At 39.0% G+C, this 12854-nt stretch overlaps 1 protein-coding gene across 1 annotated transcript in view; it reads right to left on the bottom strand.

The window, feature by feature from the left end:
• Positions 1-781: 781 nt before the first annotated feature.
• Positions 782-12854, bottom strand: part of DAAM1 (dishevelled associated activator of morphogenesis 1) — a 176084-nt gene continuing 164011 nt past the window's right edge. Inside the window, exons 23-25 of the mRNA XM_082617433.1 lie at positions 5401-5532; positions 2340-2510; positions 782-1345 (exon numbers count right to left, since the gene is read on the bottom strand). Coding sequence (XP_082473559.1) covers positions 1136-1345; positions 2340-2510; positions 5401-5532 — 513 coding nt within the window. The 3' untranslated portion in view covers positions 782-1135. The remainder of the gene's footprint in view (positions 1346-2339; positions 2511-5400; positions 5533-12854) is intronic.

The following is a 12854-nucleotide window of genomic DNA, read 5'->3' as shown; positions in this document are numbered from 1 at the left end:
ATTTTACAGGTAGCGTTACTGACACACAATTTAAAATGACAACATATAAACAGCAAACCACATCAAACATACTTAGAGATAAATAGCTCTTGGCATCTCTGTTGGTGGTGTTGACATTTTGTGCATTCACTAAATGTCCTTTAGTCCAGACCTATATTTACAGAAGATGCAGCTTGTCCTACAAAACAGAAAATACCAAAAAAAAAAAAAAATGCACCCCATAAAATTTTTTTAAAAATAATTTTTATCCCTTCAGAGAATTCCTCCTTGTAGGTCTTGGGTGGGAAATTTTATTTTTAAAGTTTATAGGTCTATATTATTAGGAAAACAAGCATATTATGGTAATTTTGTTCTTTAACAAGAGCATGGATTGCATTTAGATAGTGTTCTTTCCAAAAGCAATGTAAAGAAATCATCAAGAGTGCTTGGCAGAGAACTCGATGAAATTAGGGGGTAAAAATTGATGTCCAAGTTTTAAACATATAAAAGAACTCTGATTGACAGTCTACATAATTCAGATTGTGTGCCAGATGTTCTCAATAAACATTTACAGACTGCATCCCCACACCAATGTCAGAAATTCTAAGCTGGTCCTATCAACTACTGATGTGATGCACCAGCATCATACTGTCAACAACTATCAAAAACCATTTTAAATCTATATTTTTCCAACACCAGTTTCACCAGTGAAAATAATTTCAAAGTATATCAAGCTTGGAAACCATAAAATATTTCTCAAGCTTTATTTTTTTTCTTTTTTCTTTTTACTCTAGGGAATGTCTCTGTATCTCTTTGAGGAAATAGTATTGTGCTTCTGAACAGTCATGGTGTTCAGGGGAAGAAGATGAGCCACACTCAATACGAATGCATATACACAAATGGGTTCTGAGCACATACATAAACATAGATTTTTTTTTTTAACCAAACATATAGGTCTCCAGACAACTCTGGTTTCTATATACATTTCTTCATATATACACACACATACATTTACATACACACACATTCACGCATTCACTCGCAGATGAAAGGAGAAATTGCCACTGTTTGTTTGGATTGCAAGGCAGTGTAATGAAAAGTTCTAGTCACTTCAAAGGGCCACTAATGAGCTTTCTAAAAAAGTATTCAAGGGAAATTAGAAATTAAGTTTTGTGACCGGTCTCTCCCGGCTGCTGTCTGTCATCTGGTTGGTAATGCGCTTGCGATTCCGTTTCAGTTTAGAAAGGTCTTTGTCAAACACTTCTCCTGAGCGCAAAGCAGAAACCAGGTCATCAAACTCTCCGCCTTCTTCACTGTTCTCTTTCGCTTTCCTCATTTTCCGTTCCCTTTCACGTTGTTCCTTGAGCTGCAAATGGAAAGTGACCTCTTAGAGAAGTGTCAAAATAATACTGTATTTTGTATTGAGTGGAGATGAATTCTGTGGAACATGATGGTGCTTCAGTCCACTGAGCCACGTTTGTTGATAGCTGCCAGCCCCCTTGGATGTCATGAGAGAGGATGACTGGGACATCAGGGCTCATCAGAGAAGCAAGGAACAATGAAAAAACTGACCACCACTTTGTGATTAGACTCTTGCTGTCTAGAATCTCAGTAAACCCCATGATATTCTAATTAAAATGAGAGCAATTAAGGCTACTCATATTTCTATGATGGAATAAGAAAGTTATCACTATTAAATAGACCCCAAATATTGGTTTCTTTGATGGTATAGAGACACTAAAGCAAATGCTCATTAGGCCACGTTCCTGACATCAAAGGCTAAGCCTGTATCTACTGTGGATGCCTGGAACCTGTTATGCAAGAGTTACTATTACTAAGAGCCAAATAATACACACACGTTATAGAAAATTTAGATATCCTTAAAGAATTAAGGATAATTTTTTCCCCTTTTGTTTATCAAGAGATAACCATTGTTATCTAAGCTTTCTCACATCATTAAATATTCTTTAAAGACATGACTTTTAAGGACTGCATAAACAGTCCACTATGTAGCTATTACATAATTTAGAACTAATGCCCAGTCAGTATACGTGTAGGTTGTTCCAGGTTAGGGCTTATCATAAAGACTGCTGCTCTCTTTGTGCCCATGTATGATTATTTCTTTAGAATGATTTCTAAGAAGTGGAACTCCAGATCAAAGGAAGGGGATATATTTTTTTAGGCTTTGTATATAGATTGCCACATTGCCCACGAGAAACTTTCTACCGATTGAAACTCCCAGCAGCCTTCTAGAGAGGACATTGATGCCCTCCTTCTTGCCAGCATGACAGAGCGCTTCCTAAAAACCAAGGAGATGCAGCAACAGAACTTTCCGGGGGTGGAACTGGCCACCCACTTACCTGAGCCTCCATTCGAGCTCGGCGCTCTTCTTCCTCCTTCTTCTTTCTCATGTTTTCATTCTCTTGTTTGGCTTCTGACACAGCCTGAAGAAACTGATCAAAAATGCCAAAGAACTCATCTGGCTGTATTTTGCCAGCCTCTTCCCCAAAGTGTTTCACTGCTTTAGTAAACTGGAAAAAAGAAGGTTTTAAGAAGTTCAGTCTTCCAAGAGAACACCATGATCACATATCAATCTCTCTCAAGGGGCTAAAGGTCAAATTGAGTCAAATGTAACTCGCTGGATTTATCTTCAGCTGCTGAACGTGTCTATCAATCACTTCTAAAGGAAAAAATGTAATACTCCACGACTTGTGAAACCATTTATCCTTGTCCACCTAATTTCAGCTTAACATCTATGATTACATCCTATGACTCTTTATTAACTAAACAGTAGTAAAAACAAGAAAGCAGAATATCACAGGGCAGAGCTCCCAGGACATAAAACTAAGGGCAAACTCAGCAGGGGTAAGGAAACTTGTACTTTTAACTTTTCTTTGAAGTAGCTTAGTATCATTTATTGGTGCCATGTGGTTAGTATCAAAAGCAAAAGGATACAGTGTTTCTTAGCTGCTTTTACTAATCATAAATAATATTGGTATTACTGTACTTCCTGGGCCTCAATTAGAAAACACTCATTGATTATGGAATCATTAAGGCAACCCAAAATTCATAACTGAGAATACAATTTTATTCTAAATCCTTTGTTTTAGAACCCCCTTCAAGGCAAATCTTTTAAAAACAGATAAAATGCAAAATATTAAGGGCAAATTTTAAAAAATTAAATTAAAAAAATATAGGGTAACAAAATAGCACAGCCAGTCTTTTTAGTTTTAACATTTCTGTTTTTAGTTCCTCTGGTTGTTATCTTCACAACTTGAGATAGTATGCTTTCAAGTGTCTTAGCATTATTAAGACCATCCAAATACTGTTCAATGCCAGTCTAGTTGTTTTTTAGAACTATACCCCTTTCTGTAAGGATCTAATGCTATTACGTCTAAACTACAAAGGACGGTGTTTCTAACTTCAAGGTCAAACAAATTCTTACTCCCTAAGCCTAATCAACTACTTCAAAATTTCCAGATCTTTCATTTTCTTCACAGTCTGAAACTCTTAGGTTGCAGAGGACTGCATAAATACTTCATGGTCTAATTGCTTTTATTTTTCTTGCACTACTTGTCTTTAGTATATTAAGATTTCCTGACATTTTGGCAATCCTATCTCTATAAAGGAAATATTTTCAACATTTATTCTTAAAGAAGACAATTTTCAATTTTTTATATATATATTTCATATCTTAAAATTTATAATAATGCTTTTTTACCATTTTTCTTTTCATCGAGGCGTTCTCAATCTTTTACTTATTTGGAAATATTTTATTAGAAACTAAGCTCTTTAGGGAAAAATACGACATTCTTCATACACCACATGCAGCGCTTCAGTTGCTCCATGGTTTTATAAGCTAATTTCTAAAAGTTCTGGTATGAACAAAACAGCAACAGATAGCCTACAATTGAGTTTCTAAAACACTCAAGTTCAGGCATTTCAAAGCCATCCTGAATGATCTTTTTATCTAGGAATTCTAGTGATGATGAAGTCATGTATATTTTAGTCTTAGAAATCTGAACAAAACTAGTCTGAGACTAAAGTTCCCACACTAAAATTAAAAAAAAAAAAAGAGTGTGTATAAATCAAAAATTAACTATTCAGTTGATTCTTAGAAAAATGTTTGAGCCCATGATGAAATAGGTACTGTACTGCCTAGATTGAGGTGGGGGCCATCACAGGGGAGGCTGCTGACATCAGTTCACTGATTTCAATCAGGGGTACCAGGGGCTGGACCTCTGACAGTGGTCATTCAAACATATCTTGTCTTCCGTTTATTTAATAACATTGGAGGTGGGGTTTCATGTTAAGATTAGCTAGTGTATCTTAACACAGTCTACTTCTGAACTTTAATGAGTATGTGTGTACACTTACATATACAATCATCCATATCTACAACTGAACAGGGGACCACAGAAAAATGAGATTCATTACTCAAATTTCAAAGGAAAGATTCAAGTTAAAGCAAAAGAGTGTTGTCACAACTGAGAGATGGGCAGTGTGGAGGAACTCAGTAGGGTGGATAGAAGCTTAATGACATTTGTTAATAATGAGAAGGGGACAAGAGAATGTGCACATGTATATGAATGTGTGTGAATTTTGGAAGAGGAAATAACCAGAGAGAGACAGAGACAGAGAGATGGGGCAGGGGGATTTTAAGGTGTTGGTTATTTGCCAATGAAAACTCTTCCCTTACAGGAAAACAAGATTTTGTAATAGCAAAATTCATTTTTTAAAAAAGTCATATTAAAAATATGCCTTTTGGGCTTCCCTGGTGGTGCAGTGGTTGAGAGTCTGCCTGCCGATGCAGGGGACACGGGTTCGTGCCCTAGTCCAGGAAGATCCCACATGCCGTGGAGCGGCTGGGCCTGTGAGCCATGGCCGCTGAGCCTGCGCTCCGCAACGGGAGAGGCCACAACAGTGAGAGGCCCGTGTACTGCAAAAAAAAAAAAAAAAAAAAAAAAAAAAAAATGCCTTTTGCAATGAGGCTCTGAATTAAAGTGCCTATCAACCATTTAGTAAGTTCTTCTAGAGATTTAAAGAGGGAATATCCCGCCCTCCTAAGTCTCTGTCTCAGGTGAGCATCTTACAAGTTTCTGAAGCCTGAGGCCTCAGTCATACCTTGATCTCACATTTCATCCTGCCCTTGGTTTTCATAATCCACTCTTTTCTGTCTCCCAGAGATAATTACTTTGATCCAATAACAATCAAGAGAAAAACTATCAAAGTATTTAAAACTGTCAAAGTATTTACTTGTTTTACACCATTCAGATACTTCAAGGTCTTACTAACCTCAAGGCCAGTTAGATAGAAAGCATGTGTTTCAACTGATCACAGTCCTAGAAATGAAAGTATACTTATAATATCTGAAAGTACCAGCTCTGTCAAGCAACACTCAGTGCCCAAGGGGAAATTTACCAGGTCTTTAGCTTCTGCTAGAAGATCTTCAACGTCAGAGAAGCTGAAGCTGGCTACCGTGATGAACTGGCTGACAACAGACACAAACTTATCTCCAGGCCTTGAGGGCTGAGACTTCTGATATTCCAGCTCCTTAAACACAGGAAATGGATAATGTCAACGTAGGCTTCAAACACAGACATCCCTTTGTCTCATTTTCCTTATGCCTCAAGTTTAATAAGTCAGAATGGCAAACCCATCAAAACTAGTGTAAAACATTTTATGATAGTCCAGTTTCCCCTGCCCTTCCACCAACCCTGCCAGAGCCAAACCCATGTGCCCACACACAGTTGCAAAATGCAATTTAACCAGTCATCTGAGTATTTTATTGGTGTGATTTTGTATACTGGCTTTAGAATGTAAGGAGATTAGCATTTGGATAAAATTAACAGAAGTTAAACAAATAATGGAGAGCAAATTGGATTCAAAAGGTGTGTGACTGAAAGCAAGAGAATTTGATTGTTGATATTCTGTGCTCAGATCTCTGGTACTTTTGATTTTTTCCTTCTCTCCATCTCTGCCAAGTCTACTTATTTCCTAAACTGTGATATCTAGGTGAGTAGAATTTCAACTGTAGCGTTTGGCACCATAATGCCATTTTTCTTCTCATCCATACCATTTGGATTTTGTGAGCAGACAGGTAGGAGTATTAGTGTCTCATTAATCATCCATATTCTCCATTACCATGGTGATGAGCATAGATTATTCAAATCAACTTCAATAATAATTTCAACCATTGCCAGATGCATTTTCTTATTTCATCCCACAAAGCCTCTGTGAGTGAGGCATTATTATCCCAATTGTACAGACACATAAATTGAGGTTCAGAGGGATTAAATTCTTTGCTCAAAGTCAAGTAGCTGATAAGTGACAGAACCAAAATCTGAACTCACGTCTGCCTGACTCCAGGGTCTCAGTGACAACTATTCTGTGTACCTCCTGACCTAATCTGGATCTCTGTTTCCTTCCATACCTGCTTTGGCAGAGATTCTAACGAGCAGGACGGTAGAGGTCACGGGCTAGGGGTTCTGATTCAGTTCTACCACTGATTTGGTACTTATCCATGGCAAGTAGCCTGGGCCTTAGTTTCTTCACTCATAAAAAGAGGGCAAGGAGCTTCAAGATGGCAGAAGAGTAAGACGCGGAGATCACATTTCTCCCCACAAATACATGAGAAATACATCTACACGTGGAACAGCTCCTATAGAACACCTATTGAACGCTGGCAGAAGACCTCAGACCTCAGACCTCCCAAAAGGCAAGAAACTCCCCACATACCTGGGTAGGGTAAAAGAAAAAAGAATAAACAGAGAAAATAGGGACAGGACCTGCACCAGTGGGAGGGAGCTGTGAAGGAGGAAAGGTTTCCACACACTAGGAAGCCCCTTCGCAGGCGGAGACTGCGGGTGGTGGAGGGGGGAAGCTTCAGAGCCGCGGAGGAGAGCGCAGCCACAGGGGTGCGGAGGGCAAAGCGGAGAGATTCCCGCACAGAGAATCGGTGCCGACCAGCACTCACCAGCCCGAGGGGCTTGTCTGCTTGGCCGCCGGGGCGGGCGGGGCTGGGAGCTGAGGGAAAGGACTGGGGTTGGCAGCGTGAACACAGCCTGAAGGGGTTAGTGCACCACGGCTAGCCGGGAGGGAGTCCGGGAAAAGGTCTGGAGCTGTTGAAGAGGCAAGAGACTTTTTCTTCCCTCTTTGTTTCCTGGTGCGCGAGGAGAGGGGATTAAGAGCGCTGCTTAAAGGAGCTCCAGAGACGGGCGCGAGCCACGGCTATCAACGCGGACCCCAGAGACGGGCATGAAACGATAAGGCTGCTACTGCCACCACCAAGAAGTCTGTGAGCAAGCACAGGTCGCTCTCCCCTCCCGGGAGCCTGTGAAGCCCGCCACTGCCAGGGTCCCATGATCCAGGGACAACTTCCCTGGGAGAACGCATGGCACGCCTCAGGCTGGTGCAATGTCACGCTGGACTCTGCCGCCGCAGGCTCGCCTCGCACTCCATACCCCTCCCTCCCCCCGGCCTGAGTGAGCCGGAGCCCCCGAATCAGCGGCTCCTTTAACCCCGTCCTGTCTGAGCGAAGAACAGACGCCCTCAGGCGACCTACACGCAGAGGCGGGGCCAAATCCAAAACTGAACCAGGAGCTGTGTGAAAGAAGAGAAAGGGAAATTTCTCCCAGCAGCCTCAGGAGCAGCGGACTAAATCTCCACAATCAACTTGATGTACCCTGCATCTGTGGAATACCTGAATAAGACAACGAATCATCCCAAACTGAAGAGGTAGACTTTGGGAGCACAAGATATATATATATTTTTTCCCTTTTTCTCTTTTTGTGAGTGTGTTCTGTCCATCCGTATTTTTTTTAACGTTTTAAAATTTATTTCTTAATACTTATTTTTTATTTTATCTCCTTCCATTTTTTCTCCCTTTTATTCTGAGCCACGTGGATTAAAGGCTCTTGGTGCTCCAGCCAGAAGTCAATGCTGTGCCACTGAGTTGGGAGAGCCAACTTCAAGACACTGGTCCACAAGAGACCTCCCAGCTCCATGTAATATCAAACGGCGAAAACCTCCCAGAGATCTCCATCTCAACACCAAGACCCAGCTTCACTCAACGACCAGCAAGCTACAGTGCTGGACAACCTATGCCAAACAACTAGCAAGACAGGAACACAATGCCATCCATTAGCAGAGAGGCTGCCTAAAATCATAATAAGGACACAGACACCCCAAAACACACCACCAGATGTGGACGTGCCCAGCAGAGAGACAAGATCCAGCCTCATCCAGCAGAACACAGTCACTAGTCCCCTCCACCAGGAAGCCTACACAACCCAGTGAATCAACCTTAGCCACTGGGGGCAGACACCAAAAACAACGGGAACTACGAACGTGCAGCCTGCGAAAAGGAGACCCCAAACACAGTAAGTTAAGCAAAATGAGAAGACAGAGAAACACACAGCAAATGAAGGAGCAAGGTAAAAACCCACCAGACCAAACAAATGAAGAGGAAATAGGCAGTCTACCTGAAAAAGAATTCAGAGTGATGATAGCAAAGATGATCCAAAATCTTGGAAATAGAATGGAGAAAATACAAGAAATGTTTAACAAGGAACTAGAAGAAATAAAGAGCAAACAATGATAAACAACACAATAAATGAAATTTAAAATTCTCTAGACGGAATCAATAGCAGAATAACTGATGCAAAAGAATGGATAAGTGACCTGGAAGATAAAATAGTGGAAATAAATACTGCAGAGCAGAATAAACAAAAAAGAATGAAAAGAATTGAGGACAGTCTCAGAGACCTCTGTGACAACATTAAAGGCACCAACATTCGGATTATAGGGGTCAAGAAGAAGAAGAGAAAAAGAAATGGACTGAGAAAATATTTGAAAAGATTATAGTTGAAAAATTCCCTAATATGAGAAAGGAAATAGTTAATCAAGTCCAGGAAGCACAGAGAATCCCATACAGGATAAATCCAAGGAGAAACATGCCAAGACACATATTAATCAAACTATCAAAAATTAAATACAAAGAAAAAATATTAAAAGCAGAAAGGGAAAAACAACAAATAACACACAAGGGAATCCCCATAAGTTTAATGGCTGATCTTTCAGCAGAAACTCTGCAGAGTCAGAAGGGACTGGCAGGACATAGTTAAAGTGATGAAGGAGAAAAACCTACAACCAAGATTACTCTACCCAGCAAGGATCTCATTCAGATTTGAAGAAGAAATTAAAACCTTTACAGACAAGCAAAAGCTAAGAGAATTCAGCACCACCAAACCAGCTTTACAACAAATGCTAAAGGAAATTCTCTAGGCAGGAAACACAAGAGAAGGAAAAGACCTACAATAACAAACCCAAAACAATTAAGAAACTGGGAATGGGAATAGGAACATATATATCAATAATTACCTTAAATGTAAATGAATTAAATGCTCCAACCAAAAGACATTGACTGGCTGAATGGATACAAAAACAAGACCTGTATATATGCTGTCTACAAGAGACCCACTTCAGACCTAGGGACACATACAGAGTGAAAGTGAGGGGATGGAAAAAGATATTCCATGCAAATTGAAGTCAAAAGAAAGCTGGAGTAGCAATTCTCATATAAGACAAAATAGACTTTAAAATAATGACTATAACAAGAGACAAAGAAGGACACTACATAATGATCAAGGGATCGATCCAAGAAGAAGATATAACAATTGTACATATTTATGCACCCAACATAGGAGCACCTCAATACCTAAGGCAAATACTAACAGCCATAAAAGGGGAAATCGACAGTAACACATTCATAGTAGGGGACTTTAACACCCCACTTTTACCAATGGACAGATCATCCAAAATGAAAATAAATAAGGAAACACAAGCTTTAAATGATACATTAAACAAGACGGACTTAATTGATATTTATAGGATATTCCATCCAAAAACAGAATACACATTCTTCTCAAGTGCTCATGGAACATTCTCCAGGATAGATCATAACTTGGGTCACAAATCAAGCTTTGGTAAATATAAGCAAATTGAAATCGTATCAAGTATCTATTCTGACCACAACGCTATGGGACTATCGATTACAGGAAAAAATCTGTCAAAAATACAAGCACATGGAGGCTAAACAATACACTACGTAACAACGAAGAGATCACTGAGGAAATCAAAGAGGAAATTAAAAAAATACCTAGAAACAAATTACAATGAAAACACGATGACCCAAAACCTATGGGATTCAGCAAAAGCAGTTCTAAGAGGGAAGTTTATAGCAATACAATCCTACCTTAAGAAACAAGAAACATGTCAAATAAACAACCTAACCTTGCACCTAAAGCAATTAGAGAAGGAAGAACAAAAGAACCCCAAAGTTAGCAGAAGGAAAGAAATAAAGATCAGATCAGAAATAAATGAAAAACAAATGAAGGAAATGATACCAAAGATCAATAAAACTAAAAGCTGGTTCTTTGAGAAGATAAACAAAATTGAGAAACCATCAGCCAGACTCATCAGGAAAAAAAGGGAGAAGACTCAAATCAATAGAATTAGAAATGAAAAAGGAGAAGTAACAACTGACACTGCAGAAATACAAAAGATCATGAGAGATTACTACAAGCAACTCTATGCCAATAAAATGGACAACCTGGAAGAAATGGAAAATTCTTAGAAAAGCACAACCTTCTTAGACTGAACCAGGAAGAAATAGAAAATATTAACAGACCAGTCACAAGCACTGAAATTGCAACTGTGATTAAAAATCTCCAACAAACAAAAGCCCAGAACCAGATGGCTTCACAGGTGAATTCTCTCAAACATTTAGAGAAGAGCTAACACCTATCCTTCTCAAACTCTTTAAAATATAGCAGAGGGAGGAACACTACCAAACTCATTCTACGAGGCCACCGTCACCCTGATACCAAAACCAGACAAATATGCCACAGAAAACTACAGGCCAATATCACTGATGAACTTAGATACAAAAATCCTCAACAAAATACTATCAAACAGAATCCAACAGCACATTAAAAGGATCATACACCATGATCAAGTGGGGTTTATCCCAGGAATGCAAGGATTCTTCAATATACGCAAAACAATCAATGTGATACACCATATTAACAAATTGAAGAATAAAAACCATATGATCATCTCCATTGATTCAGAGAAAGCTTTCAACAAAATTCAACACCCATTTATGATAAAAACCCTGCAGAAAGTAGGCACAGAGGGAACTTTCCTCAACATAATAGAGGGCATATATGACAAACCCACAGCCAACATCGTCCTCAATGGTGAAAAACTGAATCCATTTCCAGTAAGATCAGGAACAAGACAAGGTTGCCACTATTATTCAACATTGTTTTGGAAGTTTTAGGCACAGCAATCAGAGAAGAAAAAGAAATAAAAGGAATCCAAATCAGAAAAGAAGAAGTAAAGCTGTCACCGTTTGCAGATGACATGATACTCTACATAGAGAATCCTAAAGATTCTACCAGAAAACTACTAGAGCTCATCAATGAATTTGGTAGAGTAGCGGGATACAAAATTAATGCACAGAAATCTCTAGCATTCCTATACACTAATGATGAAAAATATGAAAGTGAAATTAAGAAAACACTCCCATTTACCATTGCAACAAAAAGAATAAAATGCCTAGGAATAAACCTACCTAAGGAGACAAAAGACCTGTATGCAGAAAATTATAAGACGCTGATGAAAGAAATTAAAGATGATACAAATAGATGGAGAGATATACCACATTCTTGGATTAGAAGAATCAACATTGTGAAAATGACTCTACTAACCAAAGCAACCTACAGAGGCAATGCAATCCCTATCAAACTACCACTGGCATTTTTCACAGAACTAGAACAAAAAAATTCAATTTGTATGGAAACACAAAAGACCCTGAATAGCCAAAGCAATATTGAGAAAAAAAACAGAGCTGGAGGAATCAGGCACTCCGACTTCATACTATACTACAAAGGTACAGTAATGAAGACAGTATGGTACTGGCACAAAAACAGAAATATAGATCAATGGAACAGGATAGAAATCCCAGAGATAAACCCACGCACATATGGTCACCTTATCTTTGATAAAGGAGGCAAGAATATAGAGTGGAGAAAAGACAGCCTCTTCAATAAGTGGTGCTGGGAAAACTGGACAGGTACATGTAAAAGTATGAAATTAGAACACTCCCTAGTACCATACACAAAAATGAACTCAAAATGATTAAAGACCTAAATGTAAGGCCAGACACTATAAAACTCTTAGAGCAAAACATAGGCAGAACACTCTATGACGCAAATCACAGCAAGATCCTTTTTGACCCACCTCCTAGAGAAATGGAAATAAAAGCAAAAATAAACAAATGGGACCTAATGAAACTTCAAAGCTTTTGCACAGCAAAGGAAACCATAAGCAAGATGGAAAGACAACCCTCAGAATGGGAGAAAATATTTGCAAATGAAGCAACTGACAAAGGATTAATCTCCAAAATTTACAAGCAGCTCATGCAGCTCAATATCAAAAAAACAAACCACCCAATCTGAAAATGGGCAGAAGACCTAAATAGACATTTCTCCAAAGAAGATATACAGATGACCAACAAACACATGAATGAATGCTCAACATCATTAATCATTAGAGAAATGCAAATCAAAACTACAATGAGATATCATCTCACACCAGTCAGAACGGCCATCATCAAAAAATCTAGAAACAATAAATGCTGGAGAGGGTATGGAGGAAAGGGAACTCTCTTGCACTGCTGGTGGGAATGTGAATTGGTACAGCCACTATGGAGAACAGTATGGAGGTTCCTTAAAAAACTAAAAATGGAACTACCATATCACCCAGCAATCCCACTACTGGGCATATACCCTGAGAAAACCATAATTCAA

This window comes from Mesoplodon mirus (assembly GCF_964341445.2).
Source record: "Mesoplodon mirus genome assembly, chromosome: 4".
NCBI classification, from domain to species: domain Eukaryota; kingdom Metazoa; phylum Chordata; class Mammalia; order Artiodactyla; family Ziphiidae; genus Mesoplodon; species Mesoplodon mirus.
This window is presented reverse-complemented; position numbering and strand designations above follow the sequence as displayed.